This window comes from Cottoperca gobio, chromosome 4 (genome assembly GCF_900634415.1).
Source record: "Cottoperca gobio chromosome 4, fCotGob3.1, whole genome shotgun sequence".
Taxonomy (NCBI): domain Eukaryota; kingdom Metazoa; phylum Chordata; class Actinopteri; order Perciformes; family Bovichtidae; genus Cottoperca; species Cottoperca gobio.
Genome location: NC_041358.1, coordinates 1,339,422 through 1,352,583, shown reverse-complemented (window position 1 = coordinate 1,352,583; position 13,162 = coordinate 1,339,422). Strand labels below are relative to the sequence as shown.

At 39.3% G+C, this 13,162-nt stretch overlaps 1 protein-coding gene across 1 annotated transcript in view; it reads left to right on the top strand.

Moving 5' to 3' along the window:
• LOC115006914 (cadherin-2-like) overlaps positions 1-13,162 on the top strand; it is a 76,317-nt gene that overhangs the window by 27,343 nt on the left and 35,812 nt on the right. Inside the window, exons 5-11 of the mRNA XM_029429541.1 lie at positions 550-705; positions 3,658-3,802; positions 3,889-4,061; positions 5,317-5,454; positions 5,707-5,892; positions 8,950-9,203; positions 12,615-12,757. Coding sequence (XP_029285401.1) covers positions 550-705; positions 3,658-3,802; positions 3,889-4,061; positions 5,317-5,454; positions 5,707-5,892; positions 8,950-9,203; positions 12,615-12,757 — 1,195 coding nt within the window. The remainder of the gene's footprint in view (positions 1-549; positions 706-3,657; positions 3,803-3,888; positions 4,062-5,316; positions 5,455-5,706; positions 5,893-8,949; positions 9,204-12,614; positions 12,758-13,162) is intronic.

Below are 13,162 nucleotides of genomic sequence, written 5' to 3'. Positions count from 1 at the left end.
TACAGTCTGTAAAGCCCACTGAGACAAATGTATAATTTGTGATATTGGGCTATACAAATAAATTTGATTTGATTTGATTTGATTTGATAGTGCTGCCTTTCTCTTCTTTGTGCAGATCATATGGACAGCGTGCAGGATATTTATGGTGCACCACGCATCACAGTTTATTTTGAATTCAGCTCAAATCAGATTTTCTGTAGTTATCTAGCAGCAGCCTCAAGCATTTGCTGAGTTTTGCTTGTGCAAGCCTAAAGTCATACTGACATACAAGACACATCCAGTTTACACTCATAAAGTTTAGCTTCACTTGTGTATTATTATGTTTTACCTTTAAACAGGTAGTCATTCTTACTAGGAGGACATGTCTTCCAAACTACACTGACAGCAGTCAGGAGATGACACAATAAAGTGAAATATTATGTTTATTTTGTGCAGGGACTTTTATAATGACTGTACTATTTACTGCTAACCACATACAGTGAAATTGTTCCGCCTCCGTCCTGTGTAGTAAATTAATTGTAAATCCTTCCCTGCTCCTCCCCGTTTCAGATCCGCTCAGACCGGGATAACAACCGGATGCTGCGTTACAGTGTTACAGGCCCCGGGGCCGACCAGCCTCCGACCGGCATCTTCATCATCAGCCCAATCTCAGGCCAGCTGTGCGTCACCAAGCCTCTGGACAGAGAGCACATCTCCAACTTCCATGTAAGACTCTTCACACACAGCTAAGATCAACAGCAAGGCAAACATTTAGCGTTTCATCCAGGTCATTTTTACTTACAGACACCTTCACTCTGTTTGTTTTTTGTTCTTTTCTGCACCTGAAATCCAAAAGACTTTGTTACAGAGTCCCTCAAGGTCTTATGTCAGAGGACAGGACAGTAAACAAGCTACAATTCCAAATTGTGCCAATTACATCGACGAAAGATAATATAGAAAATTCATACTGTAAGGTTATACAATACAATTTGGTTCTAAAATTGGGTCTAAAAAGTATCTGGTTCAACCCCTGGTTGGAAAACAACAGGGACATTTGAGTGTTGTAAGGGCACAACACTCTAGCTGCACACAACTAATATAGTTTTTCACTCAAAGAAAAAGTTCAACATTTTTGAAAATCCCTTTCTTTCCAAGAGTGAGATGAGAGGATTGATACCACTCATATGAGCTTAGCTTAGCACAAAGACTGGAAGTAGAAGAAACAGCTGGCCAGGCTCAGTCCAAAGTGAAGAAAATACACTTCCCAACACCTAAAGTTAATTAGTTAGTTATTTCAATCATTCGTTCATTCGTTCATTCGTTCATTCGTTCATTCGTTCATTCGTTCGTTCGTTCGTTCATTCGTTCATTCATTCAATCGTTCGTCAGTCAGTTAGTTAGCTATTTATCTAGCTAGTTAGTTAGCCAGTTAGCTAGCTTTGGACTAAGTTAGTTAGTTAGTTAGTTGTACACACTGTTAAAATATATACACACATACTGTATAAATATATATATACTGTATACATATATATATATATATATATATATATACTGTATAAATATATATATATATACTGTATAAATATATATATATATATATATATATATATATATATATATATATATATATATATATACACACATATATATATATATATATATATATATATATATATATATATATATATATATATATATAATGCCTTCTTAGACAAACAAATTAAATTACAGATCTTTAGTTCCTTAAAACATTAGTTCCTTAAAATGTTGAAAGTTGAACATAGATTGGTTGGACAAGGAATTCAAAACTAAATTTAAATCACATAAAACACTATGTAACACCAACCGTAACACTTATACAGTCTATTTACTGAAAAATACAAGTACATTTCATATGATTTACCTCGAGCTTCACTTGATGTGTGAATCTGCCTCACCACCTTGGTTGCATGTAACTCTCTTTGCTGTCACTCTCGCTGGATATATTCTCTCTCATGCACAAAGATGAAGAGGAAATTCTTTAAAGAAGACTCATGGTGTTTGCTCACTATATCCAATACAGTCACATACACGTCTGAGAGTAGAGTCTAACCTTTTGATCTGGAGGAATGCACACACACAACTTACACGGGGGTGTGGAAATCTGGAGTCACAGCAGGGTGATTTGCATTTAAGCTGTCTGATGAATATTCATGTAATTGGATGTAGTTGTCAGAGCTTGGAGCTGGGATTGGCCGGCATGTTTATTCATGAGGGAGACTTTGGCTCTTTGAGAGCCTGATACAGATGCTACATACGCTGTGAAGGAATGACTTATCGAGGGTCCAAGGCCAATAAATAGCTATATTCAGCATCTTTGACGACTTAATGCTAAATAAATACAAATCATAGCCCTGCTGTTTTAATTGGGAAAATCAAAGACGGTTATAGAATAGATTCTTGATTTTCAAAGTGACTATAAGTTCAGAGAAGTTATACAAAAAAAATTCATTTTCTAGGGCTGAATCGAATAGTTGGAAGCTTCATTCATTACGTTGACATTCAAATTCTAAATCAACATTCACAGCTTTTTTATATTTATATTTTGCATGTCCATTTATTGTGTTAGAAATGTGTGCGCAGTTTCAGATAAAGATTAGGTTACACTAATATTATTAGTATTATACTATTAATATAATTAGATTCCAATGGTGGCTGCGTTGGATAGTTTCACACGTGTGTGATCCAAACATTTCCAATAACTTTTTAATAGCGTTTAAAGTCCAAAAGTCAACAATTATTGAAAAAAGATCGATGTAATCATTTCCAAAATACACAACATGTTTTGATTTAATGAAATATTTAGATTCAATACATATTTTTTGGTGTTTAGACTTTCTCTGCTTGCAGTACACAAAGGGAGGCACACACTGACCAGCTATATTCATTAGGAAAGTACATTTATATATATAAAAAAGAATAACTCATTAAAACCCATCAATCAATTTATTCAAATTGAGGATTTTGTTTGAGGATTTATTTTTATTTTTAGGGTGGTGCTGTCATAAAAACATGACAAGAGACATTCAAAGCTATAGAAAGCAATAGAAGCTTTGAATGTAAAAAAAAAAGGTACAGATTGCATTTTGTAGCTTCCATGCTCAAACCTGCAAGCACAGCTTCACAACACATCCTGAGGTAGAAAAACGCATAATTTGAAAGGAATGCTTCTTATATCATCGCTAAATATTAATTACAATACTTTTACCCACCGTCTACATTGGATTACTCTGAAATATTATACAAATATTCAAAACCCCAAGAGGATGAATCCTGCTGGATGATCCTCCATCGGTGATCTCCTGACTAAACACACCAGTGACACCATCAGGTCAAAATACTTTGCTTTATGACTTGCTTTATGCTATATGAATACCTGCATAACTGGTGACATTCCCTTCAGTCTCAGCTGTGCTTATAATGCAAGCTTATAGTAAACATTACCTGTTAAACATTCATTGACATTATGAGCATGTTAGCATGGTGTTGTTAGTATTTAGCTCAAAGTCGCTTCACAGTTTTGCTAGGACGGTTGTTGACTTCTTATATTTGTACTCATGTTATTGATCTTGGGGGAAGAAATCTCATCTTTGTACAAGTGATAAGTGTGTGTGTCTGTGTGTGTGTGTCTGTGTACAGTTACGAGCACACGCGGTGGACCTGAATGGGAATCAGGTGGAGAATCCCATCGACATCGTCATTAACGTCATCGACCAGAACGACAACAGACCAGAATTCACACACACCATCTTCAACGGCTCTGTACCGGAGGGATCCAAGCCTGGTACACACACACACACACACACACACACACGCTTGTGCCTTCTTCACTGACATATCTGTGTTGACTTGCTGTGTGTTTCCCTGCAGGATCCTTTGTGATGACAGTGACAGCAGTGGACAAGGATGATCCAAAAACTGCTAATGGGATGCTGCGATATAAGATCCTCTCCCAGAATCCCCAGAGCCCCTCCTCCAACATGTTCACCATCAACAACAAGACGGGTGACATCATCACTGTGGCAGCAGGCCTCGATCGGGAGGTGTGTGTGTGTGTGTGTGTGTGTGTGTGTGTGTGTGTGTGTGTGTGTGTGTGTGTGTGTGTGTGTGTGTGTGTGTGTGTGGCTGGACATGAAACCCTCATGGAGCAGCTGCTTCTCAGCCTGTGACTGTGTGTCCAGCCTGCAGTATCTCCTGCAGCTTGTAACTTTTTAAGTCATATTCTTGCATCAGTTGATCCTAAAGGATGTTCTGTCATGCTATTTGCATGCAATGACTTATATCTTGAAGGATCTTTTAAAGCAGCTCAAAATCATTCAAGTCTGAATCTTACTGTTTGATAGTTAGTTGTGTAAGTTAAGGAAAAGCTAAATCAGCTAACCCACACTTAGAAACATGTCTGATATATCTATATATTAATTCAACATGATTCCCTTTAATCAGGAAGGGTTAGCAGGAAGAATAATTCCTTCGTCTTTTTGACAAAATCCGCTCACTAACTTTTTCTGGAGCTTTCAACCACATCTCAAGGTCTTTTTCTGCGGATGGAGTTTGTTTAGTTGTCATGGAAATGAATCAGTTGTCATAATGTGACCTAAAATGAGACTTTGGTTACGTGACAGCAGGTGGTCCTACTGTATATGGGTTTTGTCCTTTAGTTTACTGTCGCTTTAGTTAAGATCATTATGTCCAACTACTATTACCAAGGTCAGAAATTAAGTGTTATGCTCCACTTGGGTCTTATTTTCATAGTTTTGGCCATCAACCCAAAAAGTTATGATAACATTGTACTCAACAAAGTAATATCTGAGATCTGGAAACGTGTTAATATTACTTTAATGAATTCCAGTTGGACAAGAAACACAAGCATTCAAACAATGGGACAGGTTGTAAACAAACCGACAGTTTATCCAGATGATCTGACGCTTTATGAATGTGAGCGCACCTGAAAGGTCATTAATGATCCCTTATCGCACCCAGATAGTTAACATTAGTTTAATGTTTATACTGTGAAACACTATTAAAGGTACAAAGCAATCTCTACTCACTTACTCATTTTTAGAACTTCTCGTCCATGTGGGCTATAAACATTCAGCTTGACACTTAAACTTTAAAATTAGAATGTTAAGCAGACAAAGATGGTCAGAATTCTTATTAGTATGAATGATGATTTGTGCTGCATCACTCAAACTGCTTTGTTTAATATCTTTGTAAAATAATTATTATTCAAAAATAATAATATAATAAGAATAATTCTAAAGAATCTAAAATCCAGCTATTGTCTCTCTTTGTTTTCAGAAAGTCACCCAGTACACCCTGATCATCCAGGCGACAGACATGGAGGGAAACCCCACCTATGGCCTGTCCAACACCGCAACCACCATCATCAGGGTCACTGATGTCAATGACAATCCCCCCGAATTCACCACAGACACAGTAGGTCCACACACACACACACACACACACACACACACACACACACACACACACACACACACACACACACACACACACTGAGTTAGAGACAGAGGGCAGGAAAGGAGAGGAGAGAAAAAAAAAAGCACTTAGTTCTGGTTTTAGACACTTTGGTCACGTTTCTTTACAGTAATGTTACCCAGGATTTATTGTATTGCCGTTTAATGTTAACACATTGGTGTTAAAAATGCTGCTGAATTGTCTGTCTTTCAGTTCTTTGGGGAGGTTCATGAGAACCGGGTGAATGTGATCGTAGCTAACCTGACGGTGACAGATAAAGACCAGCCTCACACTTCAGCCTGGAGTGCTGTGTACCGCATCATCGCCGGAGACCCCACTGGACGCTTTTCCATCCCCACTGACCCCACCACCAACGAAGGCCTGCTCACTGTGGTCAAGGTGGGATTTTGTCTCCACAACACACACGCACACACTAACAAACACATACCGGAATGAGGAAATAGCAAGCAGTCTCCACTGCTATACTGTTTTATGGTGGTGAAGAGAAACTCAGTAAAACCAGCTCCTGTGTTGTAAAGGGGTAAGTGGCCCCGTTGAAATAAATGGGGGCCACGTTTAACAACCGCAAAACTAAATCAAAACATTTGTTTACAACCTCTCATGTAACTCATGCAGGATATTTATCTCATTCATCCAGTCGCATGCTCAACTACTTCACAAACACATGACGAGTAGCGCGCCTGCACAAGCGTGAGACTGTTAAATAGTAAGGTTTTAGTGAAAAGTCATGTGTTTGTGAAATGGTGAGCATGCGACTGGATAAATGAGATTTGGATTATACTGCACAGGTTGTATGAGAGTTTGTAAACCGCTGTTTTGATATAGTTTTGCCCCCATTCATTTCAAATCATCAAGACTTTTTCTCTGAGTTTTGAGGCATGTGGGAAAAAAGTTTTCTTCAAGAATCCAAGGTAACACTGGGTGAGTAATTGATATACAAATTATCAGTTTTGCGTGAAGTATTCCTTTAAGCTTTCAGTTGCATTTGATCTGGTGGCACCTGTGGTTACTGGTGATAACAACAAGCATGTTTTAATTAATACAGTTGGGCAGAGATCCACCACTGGGGGCTGTTCCATGTCAGTGGCTTCTCTGAATCATCATCAGAAGAACAACAATTGGTGTTTCTGTTAACAACACTGACAAACGAAGCCTCTCTGTGTGTATGTGTGCGTGTGTTTTGATTATCTCAACAACCCTCAGACCAATCTACTTCACGCTTGGCGTGACTGTTGCTGAGGATCTGAGGGAGGGCACTGCACATTGCACCCTGAGTGAAGTTATGTGGATCAGCGGTTCTGTAGAAAACTGCCAAAGTCCAGCCCGCCCGGCTAGACTTTGGTTAGCGCATGCACTACAGACACGCATCAAAAACCCACAACGGCCACTATGGGACGTCTCTGTATGTTTTCTTTCACAAAATGTATTCTGTCCAAGAATCTCCTGTAATTCGGCAAACTCATAATCCACTAAAGAGCAAGTTTAAAGTATTATTTAAATTCTATCCAGGTATTCACCCCTCGTCTCAACGCACACTGTCGCGTTTCTCATTAACGTGAAATGGATGGATTGCAGTCCGGCGAGAGTGACATTCATTTCACTAACACCACATCCACACAACACAGCGCTTTCTGCAGTTACTGTGGTGTCTTTCTGAACATCTTGTCCCTCACTAACTTCTCACAGAACTTCCTCTGAATTTATTATCATCTAGATTTGAAAGGCTCCCGCTGTCTCTCGTGCTGCAGTACCACTCTCTGCCTGACTGATGTGCTGGTGGGGGGCGCTGTTTTACTGAAACACAAATATTACTGTGATACTGACAGAATCGTTATTAACAGAATGTGTGTGTTATATCTGGAGTCTATAACAGAAATGCTACCCAATAAAAACAAATTAGCAAAAGGGAAGGTGTTAATAAGGCCAGTGTTTACATCATACTAACAGATCAGTGTTGCTCACAGCATGATCATCAACATCCAAGGTGTTGGAGATGTATTGGCTCCCAGTGGCCCCAGTATGAGTTAGCTGCAGATCTTGCAGCTCTGCTTATTCCTCTCTTGCAAAAGTTAGAAATGATCCAAACTTTTATTTGACGCCCCCCTTTGAAAAATATATTACATGTCCCGTGACTGCTTCACAATAAAATTCACCCCGTGGTTCGCCAGTGAAACACTGTTAATGAGAAGCAGCAGTGTTAAATGTCTGGTTTGCAAAAGCAGCAACTTCATACAGTTTGATGCTGCAGAAGAGAGAACAGTAAACATAATCATACATCATGATAACATGTCGGTGAGATATAATCATTTTGTCAAGTGAACCCCCCGTGCATGTGTAGGTCATTTGAATCTGATGCGTGAAAGGCGGACCCCTCCAGTAACAATGAACACTCCCATATGGCGAGATAATAAATGAATGTAAAAAATGTTTTTTTAATGATGTTCCACAAAAAAACCTTCAAACTATAAATAGTACCAAAAGTGTAGTTCAATATGATATGGAGCATTTCAACATTTTGAGAGATAGGCTTGTGATCTTACCCAGTAACTTATTTTTTGGTTCAAATATGTCATAAATTAATAGATGAATTTGAAGCAGGTCCTAACTACAAGTTACAATATATTGTTCAAACATTATATATGACCTAAAAGTCTCAAATATTTTTACATTCAGGTTAAGTCGTCCTTGGGGAAAAACAAGAAAACTAAAATCACTTTAACATGAACCATTGAATGGAGAAAAGTAGTTGGGCAAAAGATGTGAGGAGCAGATCAGAGACAGTAATTGGTGTCAGTCTATGCATCTTTAGAATCCCAAATGTAAAGCGAGGACACAGGGAGATGTGATCTTTTCTTGACATTTGTAAAATGTAAAAGTTCATTCTTCACCTTGAAAATAGTAGTTTGACAAAATAATATTTGACAGTATACTCACTGTTTTCTGACATTACAATAGATTACAGTGGACAGAGAGAGATCAACATGTAACTGAGATCTTCAAACTTTGCAGTTCATGGTCAGCTTTAATCACCTCGGCCACCAGTTTGCCCTTCATAAAACTTGTCGTAGCTGTATATGCTCATATAGTGAAAAAAATATATAGATATAGTTAATAAGTTCATAACAAATAGAGAGGAGCATATTTGTATTATTTCAACCCTTTTTATTGAAAATGCTCTCGAAACACTTTAAAACAAGCGCAAACACACACACACACACACACACACACACACACACACACACACACACACACACACACGACCTCCATGCAAACTTTCAGCCACCTATGACGAAAACTGTGGCAGCCAAAGGGAGGGGAACTATAGTAGCTGCTGGTCGCAGCTAAAAAGCACAGTTACTGTGAATTGTTCTAAAGGCTGACCGTGTAGATGTTTTCCATGTCACTATCATCATAACCTTCCATTCTTCTGTCCAGCCCATAGATTTTGAGCTGACTCGTTCCTTCATGCTCACGGTTGAGGCAGAGAATGAGGTCCCGCTGGCCCGTGGCATCCACCTGCCTCGTCAGTCCACAGCAACCGTCTCTGTCCGGATCCTGGACATCAACGAGAGTCCAGAGTTCAGCCCCAATCCCAAACCCATCAAACTCGAGGAGGGTCTGCCTGCAGGGTCTCTGCTCACCACCTTCACTGCTCAGGACCCCGACCGCTTCTTGAGACAAACTGTCCGGTAAGACCCCCGCCAGAAGCTCTGACTTTAGAGGCTTTAATCTTAGTTAGATAGTGAGTTCACAGCGTTTCAGCTGTAAGTCCAAATATAGTTATAATGTAAAGTAATGTGTATATTTAAAATGGGTAATTTAATTACATTTCTTATTTATTCGTTTAACTATTAAAAGATTGAGCAGGTTTAAGTAGAGAACTGAATGTATCTTTCACTGACCTTTGATTAGAAAAGCCTTTGAATATCTGTATGCTTTTTCATGTTTTAAATTAGCCTTGCATTTAATAGAATTAATTCTGAAGTCACTGTCAATGACTGTCATTGACAAAGTATGACTAAGGGAATCTGCTTATTAATATGTATTTAATGCAACCTTGGACTCTTGGATTGTTTTATCTATTTATACAGTGCACAGCTTCATGTAGCTGGAATGCTGTGATTAGATGAAAGGCAGAATTAGCATAAAGCCCTTTTCTGTGACTGCAAGAGTTGTCATAGCCCATTCTTGACTTCCTAGTTTGGTAACATTAGCGAACATATCTACAGGAACACTTAGTGGTGCTACCAACAAGCCATATCTTTAATCATCATTAACCTTGTTTAACTTGTTTTTATGTGAAACCTGAAACTTCTTTTGAAATTAATTAAGTGTTAATTAAGAAAGTTAAAAATCATGAAGATGAAAGTTTCTCTACCTGCTCAGCTGTCACATCCACTACTTATGATAATTTCAATTGCTCGGTGTAAAATCTGAGAAAACCATTTGTCATGCTCAAAATATCAAAGCTAGTGATGATGATTGTAGACCATAATGAGCCCTCTTGGGTTTAAAAAGCAACATACTATTACCTAAACTTATAATTAAAATGAGAAAATGATATCTCTTGTTAGTTGAAATGGAAAATAACCATGTTAAACCTAGCTAGATATGTTTTTGAAATGTAAATCCAATAATATATGTTGGTGGGGGACGCCCAAACACTGCTTCCAGCTTGTCTTGCTTTTTGACTTCAGCTTAGTGTTCAGCAGTGAACCGATCATGAACATTCTCTGTTTGACCATGAAACTACTTGGTTGCCTTAAAGTGTGTTTAGGATAATTGTCCTGCGTTTGTCCCTCAAGCCTGCAAATGATAAGAGGATTTATACAACGGTTGGTTTGTTAGTGGGTAAGACTGGTTGGTTGGATGGATAAATGGTCAAATGCAGTTGGTCAGGTATGCTAGAAAATAACTAGTCGTTCGACATGTCAGAGTGGGATATTATTTATTCCACTCATTTGTTCCAAACAGCCATACTCCAAAAAGCATTCAAGAAGACTCTAAATCGGATTGTTGAGACCACCTCAGGCGAAGTTTGAGACACATTCTAGCCAGATGTCGAGGGTGTATCCAACTCCAAGAAGCATGTAATATTTCCTCCTCCCAGCTGGAACTACATCCTTCAGTGTAATGATCTACTGAAAAGATCTCAAGTACAAATAGGTGGAACCCAAAAGTACGACACGGATACAGACAGGTTGTGTGATGAGGTTTACTTGGTCGAAAAAACAGGCAAGGTCAAAACCGGGAGATCAATCTTAAAGGCAAACAAATACGACAATGAGCAGGCAGGTAATCCAGGGTCCAAAAACAGGCAGGGTCAAAACCAATCTATAATGCAGGCAAAAATCAGAACAGGCAACGCTAGCGCACTTGGCAAAAACACAAGACAATCTGGCAGGGACCAAAGGGAAGTGAGCTGGTATAAATGCTGAGTGGCTGATGAGGGAATACGCTTCAGGTGAGGAGATGGGCAGGGAAACCAAGGTGAAGGGAATGAGGTGATTGCAGGGCAGCAGACTTGACATGAGAGTTAGTGATACAACAAGAAACAAAAAAAACAGATGAATGAAAAATAACTAAGAGTCGTATTTGTCACAGTCAGTGTGCTGACAAAAGTAATCAATCAATGGTCAACTGCCCTCTCGGCCCTGTTGGTCTTGGTTGTACCCACGCTGACATTCATTGCAGCAGAATGATTCAGTAAGTGTTTACTTTTGGCAGCTCAGGTTTTGGTTGGTTTCCGCTGGTCATTTCCTGCCCGCTCCAGCCGCACTGCCTCTACTTCCGCTGCATTTCTACGGCCAAATACTCCAGCTAGAATAAGGCAAAACATTGTAAAACATATTCTTGTCCAGAACATCCTCTTCACTCATATTTTTGGAAGCCATTTTGTGCTGTTGGAAAAGTAGTAAACTAGTTTGCAATACAAGCAAAGATAACAAGGAAGCGGCATCTAGAGCACGCCCCCTGGCGACCCAGTGAAATCCAAGCGGAAGTAGTCTGTAGTTCATCCTCACGACCAACTACGTAAATGATTGCGCTGGATGTACGACAGATTTTGCTGCAGGAGGATTTTGCCTTCTCGTTCACTATAGCACGCACTGAGGAATTATTGCTTAAGTTGCCTTCTCATTTAGCAAGAGCAGCATGCTGTTCTCTGTTGCAGATCCATTTTGAGATAAAAGCTGTAAAGATGGCTGGACTTTTCTTTCTACAAACCTCTTGACTGGAGGAATTGTGTATCTTTCCTCCTGCAGCACTTAGCCAGCAACAACCACACCAGGGCGCAGAGCCTGCAGAATGGCTGCTTTTTGTCCCCTGCCTTCTTTCTCTTACATCCCACTATTTGTTTCTAAATGTAGTGCTCAAGTCTTTGTAGCCTGGCAACAGCCAATGGTAGACACACACTGTGTTCACAAAAAAACTGTGAATGCACACACACACATGCACACACATTAAGTATTGTGTACTGTAGTGCGGGCCAGGGAGAGCATTTGGGTTTCTGATTTTTCGTTTTTGTTGCTTTGTATTCTGTCGTTGGTGCTGCTCCTACATTTATTCATAACTGTGTCTTTCTACTCTTTATCTCACCAATTAAAAATAAAACAAATGGACAGTACTCCCTATTCATGAGAGATTTATGGTGTCTTATTGGCAGCCCGTCTGTGTGCTATTTTCCTTTTTATTCACAATATATCACAATTGTATGCCTCGTTTGAAACATGACTATTTCTGCTTTTACAGCAATGCAGATCTACTGTAGGAGAATCAGTACATTTTGTTAGATGAATATATTTCATCAGCAAGTCACAGGGATCTACCGAGCTTCATTCTGCTTATGGGTTGTTTACAAGTCTAGAACACACATAAAACACGTTTTCACTGACAAATATATATTTTATTAAATTTTCAGATCTGTAAAAAGTAGAAACATTTCCAGTGAGAATAAATGGATGAATTGTGGTTGCCTCATCAGAGTGCTGCAGCCTCCATATATCAGCTCCCCAGTAGCTGCTTGGCATGTAGCCAGGGAAGCAGATAAAGAAGCCTCTTTGTGCTGCTTTTTCATGCTGTCTCTCTCTCACTGAATCCAGGTACTCCAAGATGTACGACCCTGCTAACTGGCTGGAGATTGACCCGGTTAATGGTCGGATTTCCACCATCACCATCCTTGACCGAGAGTCTCCCTACGTCAAGAACAACCTGTACAACGTTACCTTCATGGCCTCTGATAATGGTGAGAAATCAGGGTCCTGCAGTAGCCCCCCTTCCCAACACACACACACACACACACACACACACACACACACACACACACACACACACACACACACACACACACACAGGGAGGACTTTGTTCATTGTGCCTCAGTGCTCTTTTAATAATTGCAGTGGTGCTAGTTTTACTCTTCTGCAGAGTATCTGTAGTGTTACTTGGAAACAGTAGCTAGTAAAGCTACGAGCTAATCTTCACTACACACATCAGCTGGGAGATTCATCAATATTTTTTCAATCCATTTTTTTTACAATTACTGTAATGATTATGAAAACAAGATAATCAAGATAAAATGATTATTTTGCCACATTTTGGTTTGCAATGATGCTCTTGTAATATATTTTGTTAGAAATCCAGCGCACCACT